At 49.9% G+C, this 21,865-nt stretch overlaps 1 protein-coding gene across 4 annotated transcripts; it reads left to right on the top strand.

The window, feature by feature from the left end:
* Positions 1–17: 17 nt before the first annotated feature.
* TACO1 (translational activator of cytochrome c oxidase I) lies at positions 18–17,406 on the top strand. Of its 4 annotated transcripts, none has more exons than XM_073350491.2 (6): positions 18–159; positions 596–854; positions 1,595–1,701; positions 7,678–7,811; positions 15,282–15,459; positions 16,389–17,406. In XM_073350491.2, the coding sequence occupies exons 2-6, from the start codon at positions 608–610 to the stop codon at positions 16,587–16,589; spliced, it is 867 nt and encodes a 288-aa protein (XP_073206592.1). In that variant the 5' UTR covers positions 18–159; positions 596–607; the 3' UTR covers positions 16,590–17,406. The 4 variants fall into 4 exon arrangements, with proteins under 4 accessions (XP_073206592.1, XP_078709592.1, XP_073206589.1 ...); XM_078853466.1 differs by having other exon boundaries at positions 18–300; XM_073350488.2 differs by having other exon boundaries at positions 18–304.
* The last annotated feature ends 4,459 nt before the right edge of the window (positions 17,407–21,865 follow it).

Raw genomic sequence — 21,865 nt, 5'->3', positions numbered from 1 at the left:
GCGCTCCCCGCCCCCCGGCTCAAGGGCCCCGCGCCTGCGCCGCCAGCTCCAGCAGCCCGGGGAGGCCCCAGCGCAGCGACCTTCCGGCCCAGAGCCCCGCCGGATGCCTGGGTCCCGGGTCCGGCCGCTGGAGCGCTCGCGGCACCCGGTCCCCGGGCGGTAGGAGCCCCTTGCAGGGCAGCCCGGTCCCCGCCCCTGGGCTGTGCGCGGGGCCCCGCTGCGCCCTGGGGAGCCCCGCTGCGCCCTGGGGAGCCCGGACTCCTGGGTTCTCTCCCGGCTCTGGGCGGGGAGCGGGGACTAGTAGGTACAAGAGGGCCCAGGCCCGGCTGTGCAGCGTGGGAGTGTCACGGAAAGAGACGGGTCGGGCTGTGTGACGGTGTGTGTGTGTGTGTGTTACAGCGGCTCGCACCCCCGGCTGCTGTGTAATGTGTGTGTGTGTGTGTGTGTTAGAGGAGGCCAGTGTATGGGTGAGCGTGACAGGAGCTCACACTTGCCTGTAGTGTGTATGTGTGCTTCAGGGGGGCTGAGCAGTGTGTGTGTGTTGTGTGTGTGTGTGTGACAAGAGGTCCCACCCAGCTGTCTGTGTGCGTTTCAGGAGCTCACACCCATGTCCCTGCCCAGCGCCATGGGGAGGGCAGCTGCCCCATACAGATGCCGTGTTCTGGCCTCGGTGCTGGCGCCCAGGCTGGCTGCCCCTGCCCCCCGCTCATCGTGCCGGGCCCTGCACACCACAGGTGCCACCCCCGCCGGCCACAACAAATGGTCCAAGGTGAAGCACATCAAGGGCCCGCGGGACGCCGAGCGCAGCCGGCTCTTCCAGAAACTCACCATGCTGCTGCGCTTCGCTGTGAAAGGTACCGAGCGGGAGAGACCGTTCCTGTGCGTGACCCAGCCCCAGCCAGAGGGAGCGCTACGGAGCCCTGCCAGCTTCCCCGTGCCCCACAGGCCCCGCTGCAGCCAGAGGGGGCATTACAGAGACTTCCTGGCCTCCCGGCACTTGATGGGGCCCAGCCTTCGCCAGAGGCTGTGGCTACAGAGCCCTGCCAGCCCAGCCTTGACCACTAGCACGACCCTAACTCCCACACCCCCTAACCTCTGTTAGCCCGAAGCCAGCAACCTCCCTGGCTGCTGGAGCAGAGGATGCTGGTCTGAGGGGTAGTGTCTCCCCTTCTCATCCTTTCTCCACTCGATCTTTCCTTTGTCCCACAGCACCTCCCCTAAGGTGGCTGGGTCTGTGCTCCACTCTAGCAGCTGTTTCACATAAGAGGGGGGCAGTCCAGTCCCTGTGGTTCAGGCAGCCGGAGGTAACAGCTAACGGTGTCTGAAGAGAGGAGGGGCCTTGGGACAGGTGGTTTGGGGCAGGGAGGGTCACCAGGGACCTCAGGACTCCTGGGTCCCATCCCCAGCTCTGGACGGGGGATAGTGGGTTAGAGCAGGGGGGTCTCAGAGTCAGGACACCTGGATTCTATCCCTGGCTCTTGGAGAGGAGTGGAGGCTGGTGGGTTATAGCAGTGGGGGCGGGGAGTCAGGACTGCCCTGGAATGGGATCCCAGCCATGTTTCCCTTGTGATGCCCCCTTTCTCTCCTGTTGCAGAGGGGGGACCCAACCCTGATCTCAACACCAACCTGGCCAACATCATCGAGCAGTGCCGGAGCAAGAGCATGCCCAAAGCATCCATTGAGGCGGCTATCAAGGGAGGGGTATGTAGCCGGGTCCTGCCAGCCCGGCTCATGGGCTGCAGCCTTTCTGTATTCTCTGGGCCAGGCCAGGCTATGCAAAGGGGCATTGCGAGCCTTGAATGAGAGAGTGAGGCTGGGCTTTTGGCTATGGTCCTGGGCTGGGCTACAGGACTTGTGGTTTCTATTCCTAGCTCTGCCACTTGTTCCCTCTGACCTTGGGAAGATCACTTGGGTCATAGCGAATTGCCAGACGGGATCAGAGCAGAGGTGTGTCCACTCCAGTATCCTGTTTCCAGCACCAGAGGCTGCAGAGGCAGGTGTAAGAATTCTGCAGTAGCAGATGTGGAGATAAGTTAGGTCTCAGTTTGGTCTGTAATAGTTACAGTCAGCTCAAGCCCTGAAGCAGGAGGTTTAATATCCCTGCCAGAAGTTGTTTACATTAATTATTCCAAGACTGGATGTTCTTATGGTTCATAGAAATATACAGTCCCTCTTTGAATCTTGCTAAGTTCTTGCCCCCTGTGACATCATGTGGCAGTGAGTTCCACAGGATAATCACCCATTGTGTGAAAAAGTATTTTCTATGATCAGCTTTGAATTTCCCACCTTTTATTTTGCTGAACATCCTCTCATCCTTGTGTTACGAATAGAGATGATTGGGAAAAGGAATGTCCATCCCACAGGAAATTCTGACACTTCTAAATTTGTTTTCATTCTGAATCAGATTAGAAAATTTAGATTTTAAAATGTTTAGTGGAAAGAAAGTTCAGACACACTGAATTATTTCCTTTCACTAATGCCATAACCTTGTAATTTAATACAAAATATTAAACCTACGTTGAAATTAACATAATATAATGTAAAATTGGAATGAACTGGAACAATACAGTCAAAATGAAGTGTTACCTTAGCAAAACACATTTTTTGTATTCTTGAACTGAGAAAATTGAAGTGATTCATTTTCACATCAAATTTCATTGAAATTTACAAGCTCCTGTGAAATGTTTAGATTCTAACAAAATTACCTTTTCTAATGGAAGACTGTTTTGCTACCAGTGTTTTGACCATCTGTGGTTATAGGGTGGGGAGAGCAGATGCTCTCAATCTCCTTTCTCTATCCTAACCTTCAGTTAGCTCAAGAGCATCCTTGACTTCAAGCTGCCCCATCTTGGGATTGTATAAAGGGACTTGGTTCTCAGGAACTGCCGAGGTCCCAGTCTCTGGAAGTCGTACTCCTTCATGCCCTCTCAAATTGGGGCCCCAACCCTGTTTGGGCCCAAAAATAAGTGGCCTGCCTCCATTTCCCCCTGAGTCTATTCAGCCCTAGAGTTAGGGTTGAAACATATCTGTCATAGACCCAGGACAGCCCAACAGCGAACATGTAATAAATGTGGCTTTGGTTTGTCTGTGCCTCAGTTTTCCCATTTGCAAATAGGGTCTGAGCTAATAAACCCATTCGTATTTGCCCAATCAAAAGTCACCCAGTTGCAAAACACACACACATGCACAGGGGTGAAGACTGCAAAATGAACTAGAGCAAATGGAAAAATCCCCCACCCTGCCCCGGTATTGCTACCAGTACCTTTTGATTGGTTAGTTTGGTCACACAGTACTGTTATGTTTTTCTGGGGGCTGAGGGGAATGTGCATCTAATCTTCTTCTCTTGTAAATTCATTTTTGAAAATGTCCTGGTTCAAAAAATGTGTCGGGGGGGGCTTCTTTCAGAGGGCGGGAAAAAGAATAGCAAAAATAATTGTGAAAGATTTAGTGAAAACTCAAGTACTATTGCACAGGAATAGTCTGTGGTGCCCATTTTCTGCACCCTGCGTCCTGTCTATTTAGATTATACGTTCTTTGAGGCAGGGGCTGTCAACTACTTGGTGTATCTGTGCAGCACTTGTTGCGATGGGGGACCTGATCTTGGTCGCCGTGTATCTGTGCACGCCCGGTCTGACGGGGACTTTTTCTCAGTCACCATGTGTCAGAACAGCGCCCGGCACAATGGGGACCAAATCTCAGTTCCGAGATGTCTCTGCCGTGCCCAGTGGGCCAGGGCTACGCTCTTAGTCATGGTGTGTCTGGGCTGCGTCCAGCCTCGTTCACCATGAGTCTAAGTTCCCCGTAAGCTGTGCAGCCATGCAGCAGTCTATTTAGTGCCGCGCAGGCGCTGAGGGAAGCAGCCTGGGGACCTACAGGAGGAGGGGTGCCCCTTCCCCAGCCCCAATTCACCCTGCGGCCCTGACCCGGCTGCAGCCGGATCAGGCCCAGGTGCGGGCGGGGCGGCACAGACCCAGCTGAAGCCGGATCAGGCGCAGGCAGGGTGGCACAGACCCAGCTGCAGCCAGATCGGGCCCAGGCGTGGCCTGACCCGGCCCTGTTGGGGCCGGGGGAGGGATGCCTATCCTCCAGCCCCAGAGCTCCCACGGCAGGGAGAGGCGCCTCTCCCCCTGGCCTCGCCCAGGTGTTGCTGTGGGGAGAGAGCACTGGGGGCGGGGGGAGTCCTCTCTCCCCGCAGTAGCCCTGGAGCACCCTCCTGTACCCCAAACTCCTCAGCTCCACCCCAGAGCCTGCACCCCCAGCCAGAGCCCTCACCCCCTGCACCCAACCCTCTGTCCCAGCCCTGAGCCCCTCATCCCTGGCCCCACCCGAGAGCCTGCACCACCAGCCAGAGCCCTCACACCCCTGCACCCCAACCCTCTGCCCCAGCCCTCAGCCCCCTCCCACAAGAACCCCTCAGCCCCACTCCCACCACATGGATTTTGTTACGTGCACCAATATGAAGATGATGCGTCACACATCACCTCCATTTTGGTGCCCGTAACAAACTTCATTCCGCACGCTGGTGGGAAAAATTAGAGGGGCCACTGCCATGGGTATGTCTACACAGCAATGAAATATGTGGCTGGGCTCAGTCAGCTGACTTGAGCTCATGGGGCTTGGGCTGCAAGGCTATAAAATTGCCACGTAGACATTTGGGTTTGGGCTGAAGTCTAGGCTCTGGGTGCTGTCAGTGATAGGAGACTGGGCTAGATGGGCCTAGATCGTCGGGCTCAATGAGTAGTGATCAACGGCTCGACATCTAGTTGGCAGCCGGTATCAAGCAGAGTGCCCCAGGGGGTCTGTCCTGGGGCCAGTTTTGTTCAACATCTTCATTAATGATCTGGATGATGGGGTGGACTGCGCCCTCAGCAAGTTCACAGATGACACTAAGCCGGGGGTAGGGGTAGATATGCTGGAGGGTAGGGATAGGGTCCAGAGTGACCTAGACAAATTGGAGGATTGGGCTAAAAGAAATCTGGTGATGTTCAACAAGGACAAGTGCAGAGTCCTGCACTTAGGATGGAAGAATCCCATGCGCTGCTACAGGCAGAGTGGCTAAGCAGCAGTTCTGCAGAAAAGGACCTGGGGATTACAGTGGACAGGAAGCTGGATATGAGTCAACAATGTGCCCTTGTTGCCAAGAAGGCTAACGGCATAATGGGCTGCATTAGTAGGAGCATTGCCAGCAGATCGAGGGAAGTGATTATTCCCCTCTATTTGGCACTGGTGAGGCCACATCTGGAGTATTGCGTCCAGTTTTGGGCCCCCCCCCCACTACAGAAAGGATGTGGACAAATTGGAGAGTCCAGCGTAGGGAAACGAAAATGATTAGGGGTCTGGGGCACATGACTTATGAGGAGAGGCTGAGGGAACCGGGGTTATTTAGTCTGCAGAAGAGAAGAATGAGGTGGGATTTGATAGCAGCCTTCAGTTACCTAAAGGGGGGTTCCAAAGAGGATGGAGCTTGGCTGTTCTCAGTGGTGGCGGATGACAGAACAAGGAGCAATGGTCTCAAGTTGCAGTGGGGGAGGTGTAGATTGGATATTAGGAAACACTATTTCACTAGGAGGGTGGTGAAGCACTGGAATGGGTTACCTAGGGAGGTGGTGGAATCTCCATCCTTGGAGGTTTTTGCCCATCCTTGACAAAGCCCTGGCTGGGATGATTTAGTTGGGGTTGGTCCTGCTGTGAGCAGGGGGTTGGACTAGATGACCTCCTGAGGTCTCTTCCAACCCTAATCTTCTAGGATTCTATGATCTTGGTGGTGTTCCCATATGGCAAAGCCTACAATCTATTGCTCCAGAGGGCCCCCTCCTTTACCCCAGTTTCCAGGTCTGACCGGTGCTCCACTCCATACCATAAAAATTCAGAGTGTTTCTATGGCTCCAGTTTGCGGTTGTGTCCCTCATGTATGTGTGTCCAGAGAGGAAGCAGGAGCCATTCCTGGGTAGTGCAGGAGCCACCAGTAACGTATATCTGGGGCCTGCTGTTGGATGGAGACTTGGCCTTTATTGTTTAACCCCAGGCCTTCCTGTTAGTATATGGGCCTGTTTGTTAGCCTGGGGCAGAATTTTGGGCTTGACTTCTGATGTTCTTATATCCTTACTAATAATTGTGAACAAAGACACTGTGTGTTACTTCTACCCAGCCAGATGGGCTTGTTAGTATAATGAGAAGAAAGAGAGTTAAAAGGGTTATTGGGTATGGTGAGGAGTATAACATACGAGCATATCCTGGTTTGCCTGGCACTTCTCTCAAGCCAAGTTCAAGCAACCAGTTAGGAGGGGCAAGAGGGGATTGAGGGGAGACATAAGAAACACTGAAGGCCAAAGAAAGGCCTGGCGTTGGCCAGAACACAACACCACTCCTTATCCCTCCCATGGGATACAAAAGAGGTGATACCATGACCCTAGACTCACGACCCTCTGAAAAGGAACATGACCATACATTGTAAGGGGTAGGACCAGGGGTGTGCACTATCGATATATTTGGGCCTGCTAAGGAGGTGGGAATAGGGAACGGGGATACAGGTAAAGGATCTGTGGCATCAGAGCCATGGATATGCTTGCTTGAAACTAACCCCAATAAACAATGCATTGCCTGCAATGTTCCCTCTAATTTTTTCCATCCATGTGCGGAATAAATTTTGTTATGTGCACCGAGGTATGTGCGGATGTGCACCACCAGTGGAAACAAAAACCCTAGATATTATATATATATATTTTTAACAGTTACCAGGGCTAATTACTCCAGCCTGGACTGGTTAGGCATTTTAGAACTCACTACTCAAAGAATTAAATTTAAATGTAAGAGAGAAATAAAAATTATTAAATGCATAGACCACTCAAAACACTAAAATAACACACTTTGAAAGAATAAAATTACAGAGAATATATGCGAATTGCGGGAAGTACCAAGAAGTACCAACAACAATAATACAAGTATGTGTTGGGAGGTGAGTGTGAATGAGACTGTGCGTGTGTATGAGAGAGAGAGACACACACACACACACACAGATGCTGTGTGTGTGTGACAGACTCTGGGTGTATGCTGGCTGCTGGAGAAAGCCATGCACTGTCTCTTTAAGACACTCACTGAAAGCTCTCCTGCTCTGTCCTGAGCCCTGTTTCGCCTCCCCTGCTCTGTGGAGATGGGCTACAGGGGGAGAGGGAGAGAGAGAGAGAGTGTGTGTGTGTGTGTGTGTGTGTGAGAGAGAGAGAGAGAGAGACTGAGACTGTGAGCTGGCTGCTGGGGAAATCTCAGGAACCGTGCACTGTCTCTTTAAGAAAGGTGCCCAGACACTCACCATTCAGACCTCAGACTGCAGCAGCTCTGAGTCCTGAGCCAGGCTGTCCCCTCTGCTCTGTGGAGATGGAGTACTGGGGGAGGGGGACACCCTGACATCAGTATCCTCCTCCCTCCACCCCTAGTCTGCATAGGCAGCAGGAGGGTCTCGGGAGCAGCTGCAGGACAGAGCAATGGGAGGGGAGGGGCACCTGAACACACGTTGCTGGCTGCGCGGAGAACACAGATTGCCTGCACTTTGGACTTCCAGTCTTCTGCTTTCTGTCTGCATGGCAAGGACTGGGGGTGGGGTATGTGTGAAGGGAAAGCCCCCTAACACCTCCCAAGACATAAGCCCAGCTGCAGAGCTGAATCTGCCCCTTCTCGCTGCAGGACAAAGGGAAGAGCTCCTCGTACCTGCTCTACGAAGCCAGAGGCCCTGGGGGATCTGCGCTGCTCATTGAGGTGCTGACGAACAATGCAAAGCGAGCCTACCAGGATATCCGGCTCATCCTGAGCCGCAATGGGTCAGTCCTTCCCTGCCGAGCCCGACAGTCCTGCATTTCATTGCACAAAGGCCCTTCCCGTGCTCCATGCAATGACCAAATCCGACGCTTCTGGGTCTTAAAACATGATTGTCTCGTGGTTGAGATAAACACAATGCATGAGTTCAAGGGCAATAGTTAGCTAATGCTCTCTGCAGCCTGGCCACAAGTGGGAGACATGGAACATACAGTCTACATGGGGATCAGGGCTGGTCTGTACATGAGGTTGTAATAAGCAAGGCCTTGGGTTGAATTATCAAAAGCACCTAAGTGATTTAGGAGCCATAGTCCCATTTTCAAAAGTGACTTTTGGCCTTTAGGAGCCCAAGTCTTAGCAAATCAATGGGATTCAGGTTCCTAAGTCATGTAGGTTGTTTGGAAAATGTTACCACTGGTTAACTAGAACAGGTGCACCGGGTTAATTTAAATGGGTTTAATTAAACTGGTGCACATCTGTGGCATTAATTTAGATGGAATAAAGGGGCCAAAGGTGTTAACCTAACAACATCACTGTCCAACACAAAAAAGTGTTAAACAAGGTTCGGGGTTTGATATACAGAGAGCTTATGCTGCTTAGCCGCACAGCAAATACTCCACTAAAAATCCTTTTGTTAAAGATTCAGAAAAGAAGGCAAAACAGTTAAAACCTTTGAGATGTAAAGTAGTGAGTAAGGCTTTCATTTTAACAGCTTCCCTTCTAGTTGGAGAGAGTCTTTAGACGTCAAACAAGGGTTTCTCTAGTCTCTTAGATGGTCACAAAGATGGTGATTACTGGTCTTTGTGCTAAAAGATAAGTTAGTTGAGATGAGCTGAAGCTGTTACTGCTGCTGCTAAAGTCTGATCGCATTTTATCTCATGTTTGGGGCTTTGTCTGCACTGCAAAGAGACACACGAGCCGGCTTGGGCTAAGAGGCTGTTTAACTGTGGTGTAGACATTCAGGCTCAGGCTGGAGTCCGAGTTCCGGGACCCCATGAGGGGGGAAGGTCCCAGAGCTCGGGCTCGGATGTCTACACGGCAATTAAACAGCCCCTTAGCGCGAGCCCGAGTCAACTGGCACGGGCCAGACGCAGTTGTCCAATTGCAGTGTAGACATAACCTGGGATTCAGGTCGAGCTGGTAGGGGTGGTGATGTCATCTGAATCCCTATCTTTGGCCTGGTCTGGTCAGGACATCCCCGAGGATTAGGATGAAAGGGGTCTGGGTCCAATAGTCTCCATCTGTTCTTCCCATATTTTCCCCTAAATTGCTTTAAGGACCCCAGAATGTACTGATGTGTGGAATAGCCCGGCCCCTTGTTATCCTGTTCAGCAATTAGGCCTAATTTCCGATTCACCAATTTTGGTTCATTAATTTCTAGTTGCACATCTTTGGTGTTTAGCAAGGATGATTTTAATATAGCCCTTGAGTTATACTAGTCTGACTTTTTTGTTTTAAACTACTTCATTCTTTCTTTCTCTTTCATACCTTTTCCCATCAGCATTTGTTATTAGGGCAAATATAGTGCCAATCTATAAAAAGGGAAATAAGGAAAACCCAGGGAATTACAGACCAGTCACCTTAACTTCAGTACCTGGAGAGATAATAGAAAAACGAATTAAGCAATCAGTTTGCAAACACCTAGAAGATAAGAAGGTGATAAATAACAGTCAGCATGGATTTGTCAAGAACAGATCATGTCAAACCAACTTAATAGCTTTCTCTGACAGGGTAACAAGCCATGTGGATAGTGGGGGAGCGGTAGATGTGGTATATCTTGACTTTAGTAAGGATTTTGATACTGTCTTCGATGACCTTTTCATAAACAAACTAGGGAAATACCACCTAGATGGAGCTAGGTGAGTGCATAACTGGTTGGAAAACTGTTCCCAGAGTAGTTATCACTGGTTCATAGTCAATCTGGAAGGGCATATCAAGGGAGGGTTCTACAGGGATAACTTCTGAGTTTGGTTCTGTTCCATATCTTCATCAATGATTTAAATAATGGCATAGAAGAGTACACTTATAAAGTTTGCAGATGATACCAAGCTGAGAGGGGTTGCAAGTGCTTTGGAGGGTAGGATTAATATTCAAAATGATCTGGACCTACTGGAGAAATGGTCTGAAGTAAATAGGATGAAATTCAATAAGGACAAATGCAAAGTACTCCATTTAGGAAGGAACAATCAGTTGCACACATACAAAATGGGAAATGACTGCCTAGGAAAGAGTACTGCAGGAAGGGATCTGGGGGGGTCAGAGTGGACCACAAGCTAAATATGAGTCAACAGTGTAACACGGCTGGGGGGAGAGGTAGATATGCTGGAGGGTAGGGATAGGGTTCAGAGTGACCTAGACAAATTGGAGGATTGGGCCAAAAGAAATCTGATGATGTTCAACAAGGACAAGTGCAGAGTCCTTAGGATGGAAGAATCCCATCCACTGCTACAGGCTGGGGACTGACTGGCAAGCAGCAGTTCTGCAGAAAAGGACCTGGGGATTACAGCGGACAGACAGCTGGATATGAGTCAACAATGTGCCCTTGTTGCCAAGAAGGCTAACGGCATATTGGGCTGCATTAGTAGGAGCATTGCCAGCAGATCGAGGGAAGTGATTATTCCCCTCTATTTGGCACTGGTGAGGCCACATCTGGAGTATTGCGTCCAGTTTTGGGCCCCCCCACTACAGAAAGGATGTGGACAAATTGGAGAGAGTCCAGCGGAGGGAAATGAAAATGATTAGGGGTCGGGGCACATGACTTATGAGGAGAGGCTGAGGGAACTCGGCTCGTTTAGTCTGCAGATGAGTGAGGGTGGATTTGATAGCAGCCTTCAACTACCTGAAAGAGGGTTCCAGAGAGAATGGAGCTTGGCTGTTCTCAGTGATTGCAGATAACAGAACAAGGAGCAATGGTCTCAAGTTGCAGTGAGGGAGGTCTAGGTTGGATATTAGGAAACACTATTTCACTAGGGGGGTGGTGAAGCACTGGAATGGGTTACCTAGGGAGGTAGTGGAATCTCCTTCCTTAGAAGTTTTTAAGTCCTGGCTTGAAAAAGCCCTGGCTGGGATGATTTAGTTGGTGTTGGCACTGATTTGAGGAGGGGATTGGACTATATGACCTCCTGAGGTCTCTTCCAACCCTAATCTTCTTTGATTCTGTGACTGCTGCAAAAAAAGGGGACATTGTTCTGGGATGTATTAGCAGGAGTGTTGTAAGCAAGACACGAGAAGTAATTCTTCCACTCTACTCCGGTGCTGATTAGGCTTCAACTGGAGTATTGTGTCCAGTTCTGGGCGCCACATTTCAGGAAGGATGTGGACAAATTGGAGAAAGTCCAGAGAAGAGTGACAAAAATGATTAAAGATCTAGAAAACGTGACCAATGAGGGAAGACTGAAAAAACTGGGTTTGTTTAGTCTGCAGAAGAGAAAACAGAGAGAGGTCATAACAGTTTTCAAGTATGTAACAGGTTGTCACAAGGAGAAGGGAGAAAAATTGTTCTCTGAGGACAGGACTATCACCGTGCCTCAGTGGGTCATAACTGAGAATACCAAATTCAGGACAAACTGCTGAGAAATAGAGCTGAATTACTCCAAAACTTGTGGTTATTCTTCCATAAGATAAACCAAACCAGCAACAAAGTTAAACTTAAAAAGAAAAAGAGTACTTGTGGCACCTTAGAGACTAACCAATTTATTTGAGCATGAGCTTTCGTGAGCTACAGCTCACTTCATCGGATGCATACCGTGGAAACTGCAGCAGACTTTATATACACACAGAGAATATGAAACAATACCTCCTCCCAGCCCTGGAGAGAGAACCTGGATTTGTGCAGGAAATGGCCCAACTTGATTATCATGCACATTGTGTAAAGAGTTGTCACTTTGGATGGGCTATCACCAGCAGGAGAGTGAATTTGTGTGTGGGGGGTGGAGGGTGAGAAAACCTGGATTTGTGCTGGAAATGGCCCAACCTGATGATCACTTTAGATAAGCTATTACCAGCAGGACAGTGGGCTGGGAGGAGGTATTGTTTCATATTCTCTGTGTGTATATAAAGTCTGCTGCAGTTTCCACGGTATGCATCCGATGAAGTGAGCTGTAGCTCACGAAAGCTCATGCTCACATAAATTGGTTAGTCTCTAAGGTGCCACAAGTACTCCTTTTCTTTTTGCGAATACAGACTAACACGGCTGTTACTCTGAAAGTTAAACTTCTGTCTCACCACACTGGCTAACGAGAAGTCAGAACTGCAGCCTCCTTAGGCATTCCAGTCCTTTTTTCAACACCCAGACGCTCGACTTAATGAGGAGTGGTTATTTAAAACCAATTTTATCAACCAAAGGATTATTCTGAGCCCAAAGAAGGAGCCACATACCCAGGTCAATATATAACTCAGATTTTACCCAATAATCACACTCTTACCAATCCTTTAGTATCTACTATCTAAAGGTTTATTTATAAGAGAAAAGAAAAAGGTGAGAGTTAAAATTGGTTAAAGGAATCAAATACATACACATGTTGCAAAGTTCTTGTGTCAGGCTTGAAATAAACCGTTGGCCTGTTAAGTCTCTGGTTGCTTCCAAATGATTGGAAGGTCCTCAGTCCTTTGGATGCTCCCATTAGTATAAGTGCATAGTCCAGAGATCACAGCAGGAAAGAGGCAAAATTGAGATGTTTCCAGGGCCTTTTATAGCTTCTGCCCTATGGAGGGAAACCCATTGTTCCAAGCAAAGCCCTCAGCACAATCTGTTTAAAAGTACAGGCCGAGATGGAGTTCAGCACCACATGATCTAGTCCAGGGGTTCTCAAACTGGGGGTCGGGACCCCTCAGGAGGTCGCGAGGTTATTACATGGGGGGGTCACAAGCTTCAGCCTCCACCCCAAATCCTGCTTTGCCTCTAGCATTTATAATGGTGTTAAATATATATAAAAAGTGTTTTTAATTTATAAGGGGAGTCACACTCAGAGGCTTGCTGTGTGAAAGGGGTCACCGGTACAAAAGTTCAAGAACCACTGATCTAGTCATATGCCCTTGCATGCTTCAATGAGTCATAGCAGGGGCCATGAGCAATATTCTGGCTGGAAAGTCCATCAGGTGGGGATAAGCTTCTGCTATGGCCCATTGTATTTGTTGATGGGTCATCAACTTGAATACTCCATTCACAATGTGCTGGCTAGACTGGATGTAAATACCTTGTGGGTGTTACCACAGGAGCGAACACATTTGAAATACAGGTACATAGTCAATATTCATAACTTCAGGTACTAAAACGATACATGCATACAAATAGGGTAATCATAGTCAGCAAACCATAACCTTTCCTTTGACCCCTTACATGACATACTTGTATAAGATTTATTGCAATTGTATAACCGTGGTAGCAACAATAATATACCTGATCATATTTTAATCAGATAATGTCACAAGGATAAGAAACAACGGGCATAAATTGCAGCAAGGGCAGTTTAGGTTGGATATTAGGAAAAACTTCGTAACTGTCAGGGTGGTAAACCACTGGAATAAATTACCTGGGAATGTTGTGGAATCTGCATCATTGGAGATTTTTAAGAGCAGGTTAGATAAACACCTGTCAGGTATGGTCTAGATCAGCGTTTCTCAAACAGGGGTCCCCGAGGGTACCCCTGGGTGTCCGCAGGCCCCGCTGATCAACTTCTCCCCGTCCCTCCCAAAACTCCTCCCCCTTCGTCCCAGCACCTCCTGCACGCTAAAGATCCGGGGGTGCAGTGGGGCTAAGGCAGGCTTCCTACATGCCCTGGCTCCACATCACTCCTGGATGCTGCTGGCAAGTCCCTGTGGCCCCTGGGGGGGCCAAGGGGTCTCGGCACACTGCCCCAGCCCTGAGCGCCAACTCTGCAGCTCCCATTGGCTGGGAACTGCGGCCAATGGGAGCTGTGGGGGCGGTGTCTGTGGGCACGGGCAGCTCGCAGAGATCCCCTGGCCCCCCAACCTAGGAGCCGCTGCCAGAGGGATGTGCCGGTCGCTTTCGGGAGCCGCCCGAGGTAAGTGCCTCCCGGACAGAGCCCGTACCCCCAGCCCAGAGCCCACACCCCACATCCAAAATCCCTCCCAGAGCCCACACCCCGAACTCCCTTGTGCACCCCAACACCCTACCCCAGCCTGGTGAAAGTAGGTGAGGGTAGGAGAGAGCGAGCGACGGAAGGAGCGGGTGGAGTGAGCTGGGGGTGGAATGAGCGAGGGGCAGGGCCTCCAAGAAGGAGCAGGGCGGGGCATGGCCTCAGGGAAGTGGGCAGAGTGTGGGGACTTGGGGATTCCTGAAAATGTTTAAATCAAAATGGGGGTTCTTGGGTTGCTAAAATTTGAGAACCGCTGGTCTAGGTAATACTTAGTCTTGCATTGAGTGCAGGGCACTGGACTAGCTGACCTCTCAAGGTCCCTTCCAGTTCTATGATTATATAGAGTACTGTGACATCTTATGAATTTTTACATTTTTTTTACAGTTGATCTCACAATTAGGGTAAATTTGCCAGCCCACTTATCACAACACATCTCTGGGTGGACTCTCTTATATCCGTGCAAGAAAGGCTTAATTGGAGGTAGCTTAAACCTCTTCCCAAACCATTTACATTGTTATGGATTCAGAGAAGAGCTGCAAGAGCAATCTGAGGGCTGGAAAACCTGCCTCATAGCCAAGGACTGAAGGAGCTCGATCAATGTAGTTTATCTCAGAGAAGGTTAAGACGTCATGTGATCCTGCAAAAAGAAAAGGAGTACTTGTGGCACCTTAGAGACTAACCAATTTATTTGAGCATAAGCTTTCATGAGTAGCTCACGAAAGCTCATGCTCAAATAAATTGGTTAGTCTCTAAGGTGCCACAAGTACTCCTTTTCTTTTTGCGAATACAGACTAACACGGCTGCTACTCTGAAACCTGTCATGTGATCCTGGTCTATAAGCACCGACATGGGGAGGGGTTTTCTGAGACCAGAGGGTTCTTCAACCTTCAGACAAAAGCAGAGCGAGATCCACTGGCTGGGAGCTGAAGGGAGACAAATTCAGGCTGGAACAAGGAGCCCAAGGTTACCAGGGAGGGGAATGAACCATTGGAACAGCTCCCCAAGGGACGAGGTGGATTCTCCATCACAGGGAGTCTGTCAGTGGAGATGAGATGTCTTTTCTCAAAGCTCTGCTCTAGCTCAGCCAGGAGTTACTGGGCTGGAGGCAGGAATCGCTGGAGGAGATTCTCTGGCCTGGGTTAGGCAGGATGGGCACAATGGGCCTTTGACATCTCTGAGATAAATTCAGTACACTGGGAGCCTTCAAGCTCTCTCTGTGAGGCAGGTGATTCATTCTTGTGGCTCTTCTCTGAGCCTTTCCTCGCTCGTCTCTATCCTGTGCGAAGCACGAACCCCCTGGACCAGCATCCAGGAATGGTCTCTCATGCTGTATTGAAGTGACTCCCTGTCCCTTGATGTCCCCCTGTTCCCATGCAGGGCACAGATGTCCGAGGGGGCCCGGCACAGCTTTGACAAGAAGGGGGTGATCATAGTCAGTGGGCAGGACTGTCAGCAGAGGCCAGTGGCCCTGGAGCAGGCCCTGGAGCTGGCGATCGAGGCCGGGGCCCAGGACGTGTGGGAAGAAGATGAGGAGGAGGAGCGAGCAGTTCTGAAGGTGTGTGTGTGTTAGCCAGGGTGCCCCTGTCATAGTGGCAAGTCCATTGTGGCCCTTGCCACAGGGCCCTCCCACTGCTGCAGGGCAGATTGCTGGGAGAACGTGGGACTCCGGAGTGGGAGATACCATCAGCCAGTGGGGGGCAGCGGCTGTTGTAATTGCTCAGGCACCAATCGGGGCCCACCTGGTGCTAATCTGCCTCGGGGGACAGGTGTGGAGATATGTGGGGATCTGGCTGGTTCTGATCCAGCCCAGGTGACAGGGGAGATACATGAGGGTCTGGTTGCTGCTGATATGGCCGGGGAAGGGGAGGAATCGTGGGGATCTGGCATTGCTCCGGCCCAGGGGAGGGGAGAGATGTGGGGGTCTGGCTGGCGTGGCTCTGGCTCAGGCGTATTATACACGGGATCCGTGGGAGGCATTGGGAGGGTATGCTTTGCATTTACCCTCGAGAATGCTATGGGAGCATAAGGAGGTTGTAAACCTGCCCTCCCCAGGGTCTTCCCTGGCTGGCATGGGCATCGCATGCTGCCCTCTGTCCCATTCCCTGCTTCCCCAGGGGGCCTGTGTATGAGTGAGAGCTGCCCCAAGGCTGCTCTAGCATACACCTAGGGGCTCGTCCTGTACGCCCTGTCCCACCGGAGTGACTGCATGGGCCCCCCTTTGCTGCCGTTATTCCTCGGGTGGGCGGGTTAAATCCCCTGGAGCCGCAGTGCAGGGACAGGGTGAATGTGGGTCAGACGGCGAGTTAGATGGTGGCCAGCACCAGGCATTGAACTGGCAACAGCCTGGTCTGAAGAGGCAGGCTCTACAAATCAAGCCCCGTGGGGGTGGCATGGTCTGTTCAGCGGGCACCTATGCTGCAGCCCAGGGGGCCAGCGGGCAGGTTTGCAGCCCCTCACAGCCCCTGTCCTGTCCTCTCCCCTCAGTTTGTGTGTGAGGTGCCATCTCTGCACCGGGTGCGGGAGAAGCTGGACTCACGGGGGCTACAGTCGCTCTCCACTGCCCTGGAGTTCATCCCCAATGCCAGGGTGCGGCTGTCAGATGAGGAGATGGAGCGGGCATCCCAGCTGCTGGCCACGCTGGGCGACTGCCAGGAGGTGATCCGGGTTTACGACAACATCGAGTAGGGGCCAGTGCAGGGGGGTAGCAGATGGAAATCCGCCCAGATAGATGGTGACCAGGCATGTCGTTCCCAGCTTGACCTAGTCCTGGCCTAAGATCAGCCCATATGGAGGGCAACGGTTGACAGCCTGAGATCCTCTCGTATGGACGGCAACCTGTGTGTGGTTCACAACTTGGCCTAGTCCATTGGATCAGGAGGCCCTGGGGCAACCAGTTCAGGACTCTGCCTCATCCTGCCCTGGGATTGGACCCCTGAACTCCACGTGGTTTAGGGCTCAGCCCAAGATCGGGCTTAATTTGAGATTTCTTCCCAGGTTGAACCATCCCCATGGCTGTCAGGCCATTAGTAACAGGTGCAGTTCTCTAGGTGCCAGCACTGGGTGCAGTCTGGCGGCCCTCTCAGGAGCAGAAGTCCTTGCTCCTGAGGATGGGGCGTGTTCTCTGAGGCACCTTATGGCTCTTAACTCCGTCCCCTGGGATTCGTGACCTGAATGCCTCGGCTCCCCTCTTGAATCTGATCCAGCAGGCCTTCTGCAGTAAGCATGATGTTCTGGCACGTCCCCCACCCCTTGCCTCTCTCCCACCATGGTGGGTGGAGGGAGCTTCCTCTGCACCCATGCAGCACCGAATGCTCTGTGGATAAAGAGTAACAGTGTGCCAAGGCAATGACAACCTACGGACTTAACACCTCCCTGTTGTGTGACCCCCTGTTCGCACCCCCAGCAGGAGAACAATAGGGAGTGCATCCCACCCTCCAAATGTACTGTCCAGGGCGGGCTGCCTTTCCCATACACTGCTTAATAAATGGTTTGCTTGTCAGTGCTGGGGAGACTTTGTCCATAACTTGGTTCTCACTAAAGTGTTGGTATGTCCATCCAAATGCAAATGCACCAGGAAGGGCAGAGGGTGCAGCATTAGGAGAAGGGGGCCTTTTGGGGGTCACAGAGTATGGGTGTTGAATGAGCAGTTGACTGGCAGGTAAACGGGATGGTGACAAACTGTTAATGGTTCAAAAGAACCACAAGAATGATTTGAGGTCTGGAAAATCTGCTGTATAGTGAGAGAGTGGAGGAGCATGATCTATTTAGTGAAGAGAAGGTTAAGAGGTGACATGGTCTGTAAGCACCTAAATGAGGAGGGAATTGCTGAGAGCAGAAGGCTGTTTAATTCCCAGACAAAGGCAGAGCAAAATCCACAGGATGGGAGCTGAAGGGAGAAAAATTCATGCTGGGAACAAGGGGCCAGTGTTTCTCAGAGAGGGGACTTCACCATTGGAACAGCTTCCCTATGAGGGGGTGGATTTTCCATCACTGGGAGTCTGTCAGTGGAGATGGGGTGTCTCTTTTTCAAAGCCCCAGTCTAGCTCAGCCAGGAGTTATTGCGTCAGAGGTGATACCGCAAAGATTCCCCAGACTTCATTTTGTGTCCCTAGCTTCCATTTTGAATAGGCAAAAGTCACTCCACCATTAGAAGCTGCAGTTCACATGGTACTTCACTGCTGAAAGTAGGCCAAAAGGTCGAAAGTTCAGCGGGGGGAGGGAAGTGTGGAATAGAATTGGTAGAAAGCCGAAAAGGTGCAGAATAACTCAGTGATAAACAACTAGCAATAAATATGCACCCTAAAGATCTGATAGCTGACAGGACAGTATAAAAGGCAAATGGTTAAGACTATTCAAACAGTTAGGAGTGGAGTGAATGAAAAGATCGAGCAGAGAGGTGACCTGAAAGGGTGGAGCCAAATGGAGTGAAGCAACCTGAAAAACCAGCAGCAGAGTCAACACAGCAAAATCAGCAGATAAGGTGAGTCTGTTAGTTACAATTCTAGTATAGCACAATACAGTGTAGTATTAATATGTGTGTGCGTGAGGATGTATGAGTGTTAATTTTGCTTTATATATGTAAAACTCAAAGTACATTTTAAGATTGCTGTGAGTGATCTGTTGCAGACTGGCCATCTGTAATGGAGCGCAACCACTTAGAATCATTTAAACTGTATACTATTGCAGTTTAAATGCTCTTTAACTTGTGTTAATAAGGGATTTGTGCCTTTAGATATTAGTATATAAGGGATTATTATTTTCACCAATAAAAAGGAGCCTAGTTTTGGAAAGAATACTGCTTGTGTCAATCATTTTATCAGAAAGTTATATCTGTGTTGGCCAAGTTTTTCCCTAACTACTTTGGAGACCCAGACCGCGGGAAGGATAGATTAAGAGGGCGATAGGCAGGTTATTTAAGGGTGCCCCAACACCAGTTTCTCGGAATAACAAACTGGTGAGCCATCCAGGAGTTGTTAAGGAAAGAAGGACGATTGAAAGAGTCAGTTTAACACAAGGCAGTTAGTGGTATAGATAAATTTGTGGGACAATTGAGAGTGGCACATGACCTTGTGGACAAGGACTGTCTCAATAAAGACTTGGGGCTACTATAATCCCATGTGCGTGGCCTTGTGGATGGGGATGGTCTTGTAAGGACCAGGCACTGACACAGTCCCGTATGTATGACCTTGTGAATAAGGATCTTCCTATTAGGACCAGGCATGCATGACTGAGGAGTCCTGTGAAACTTTTATCTGTTGTTGTTACAGCATAGGTCGGGGAGGTGCAGAACTATGAGAGACAATCCCATAAGCAAGCAAGAGGGTAGGAACTAGGGGCATAAACTATGTTTCTGCTATAGTCCACTCAGGAAACTTAAGACTCTGGTATTATTACCTGGCTACGTGTGTAAAAATATCAGAATGACAGCAAAGAAAGTAGAATTAAGTACTATTAAAGACATGGTATTAGGAAAAGAGCTAAAGGATTTTGTTTTAAAATATGGAGACAGTCCTTCGAAGTGTGGTGCTTTTATCCGTCCTGATGCATATCAACTATGGAAGCAATGGGATCAGTGAGTTAAGCCTGAGAGAAAAAGAATCTTTTCAAGAGCTCCAGACAGGTTTGCAAATGGTAGCTGCAGTATTAAATAAAGAAGTAAGTAGTCTGAGGATAAGGATGCAGGAATTACAGGAGAAAGAAATAGCGAGAGAAAAGAAGTATGGTTTAAAATTACAGAAGCTAGAGGAAGACAAGGTAGCAAGGGACAAGGAATTGGCTAGTCTAAGAGTGGAGGCTGATGTGCTGAGAGTTACTATGTTAACACAAAAAGAAAAGGAGGACTTGTGGCACCTTAGCAACTAACCAATTTATTTGAGCATAAGCTTTCGTGAGCTACAGCTCACTTCATCGGTGAAGTGAGCTGTAGTGAGCTGTAGCTCACGAAAGCTTATGCTCAAATAAATTGGTTAGTCTCTAGGGTGCCACAAGTCCTCCTTTTCTTTTTTGCGAATACAGACTAACACGGCTGTTACTCTGAAACCTGTCATTATGTTAACACAGACCATAGGTGCCGACTCCATGTGTGCTCCGGGGCTGGATCACCCATAGGGGAAAATTAGTGGGTGTTCTGCACCCCTTGGCAGCCAGCAAGGTAGACAGAATGGGGGGAAGCGAGATAAAGAGGACAATGAAGGTAGACATTTTAGTAGGAGACAGTGGAGAACCCCTGACTCATTGAAGAGTTTAGTTTGGAAACTATTGTTGAAGTATGAGAACAGGGACCAAACTGACAGGCCACCCACTGCAGAACTGCTTCAAAGGCTGGCATACCACGAAAAAGCTGCACCTACAGCTCCCCTGCCTGCCAAGAAAATAGCATAGGGAGGCTGGACACCCCTGTTTTCGCAGTATCAGCACAAGATCCTGCTGGCTTGGTGGCACATTTAGATCAGGGTACCTGATCGATTTTTTAAAAGTAGGTCTTTTCACAGATTCTGAGTGGGTACTAAGAGCTATAGTAGACTGGATGTCCCAGTGGCAAAAAGAGAAATGAGATCAGCAGGTAACAAGCCTGTTGCCCATGCCAAGAAATTGTCTTACCTTTGGAATTTAGCACAGCAGAGAGAACAGCTGGTACAAATGGGAAAGGTAAGGGGTCATAAGAAAGAGACTGAGGAGGCTCAGTGGAATAACAGTGCAGATGCGGAGGCTAAGGAAGGCGCTAACGAGGGGACATTGTGGCAACCGTAATTCCAGTTAGTTCCAGTAGCAGTAGAAGGGGATAAAACAGAACAAATAGGTCTAATATCCCTACAGGAAAAAAAGATCCAGCAATAAAAAGGCTTGTAGCTAAAGGGGAATATCAAGGGTGGAAAATTTGGCTGCATAATACAGGATTCATTTTAGCTACCAAAATGGGGAAAATGTGCCAGTAAGGGTTGTCCCAACTGAAACAAGATCTGAAGTGATAACCCTAGTCCATAATAATGGACATCTAGACATGGAGAAAACACTCAGCAGGCTGCAAGCAGCAGCTGGTGGCCAAATATGAGAACTGATATGGAGCAGTATGTAAATAATTGCTTGCCTTGTGCTGCCAATAATGAAGATATTGGACTGGTAGAAGGACCCCCCCCCCCGAGTCATCAAAGGATAGAGGGTCCCTGGACCAGAATACAAATTGATTGTATTCTTCCATTACCTTAAACCGAAAAAGGAAACCAATGTTGTCTGGTAATAATTCAGTGTGAGACAAAAGGAAAGAGTGAAGTGAAAAATGGTGTTTCTCTCCTGTCACTCGCCCCTGGGGGGTGTCTCAGCCAGATGGAGCTTTGGGACGGGCACTGAAGATGAATCCTGCATCCAAATAGGGGCCACAGGAATCAGAGAAGTCCCAGAATTGGGAAAGCGTAAGAGGACCCTGCCCTGCTCCCTGCATCATGATGCCCACTACAGAGCCCCCCCTTCCCGCTCCCTGCAGCACAGCCCCCCCTACTGAGCCCCCACTCCACTCCTTGCATCACAATGCCCCCTACTGAGCACCCATCCCACTCTCTGCAGTGCTCCCTAGCACCACGCTGGGTTACTGGGCTAAGCAGCACTCCCATTGCCCTCCAGGCTGTGTATTGTGAGGGCCCCTGAAAGTAGGCCAGGCTCAAGGGTCGGGCAACCATGCTGGGGTGGCTGCATCGGCCGCCTTTCCCGATTCATTCCACTGCATGTGCTCCTGGACCCTGCCCGCGGGCCAAGTTAGGGTCAGCATGGCATGCGGGGTCCCATAGCAACAGTCACCCGCACAGCAGGGGGCCCACCGAGGAGCAACAGGTGGTGCCCTTCCCAAGCGCCACCTACAACACAAGGTTGGACCTGAAGACAAACAATAAGCCCCGCCTTTTCCGCCATTGAACATGTGGGTTATTGTTCATAGGCGGGAATTCACTGGACTTTAACCTAACTTTGCG

The sequence above is a fragment of the Lepidochelys kempii genome, chromosome 6 (assembly GCF_965140285.1).
Source record: "Lepidochelys kempii isolate rLepKem1 chromosome 6, rLepKem1.hap1, whole genome shotgun sequence".
Classification (NCBI taxonomy): Eukaryota; Metazoa; Chordata; order Testudines; family Cheloniidae; genus Lepidochelys; species Lepidochelys kempii.
This window is presented reverse-complemented; position numbering and strand designations above follow the sequence as displayed.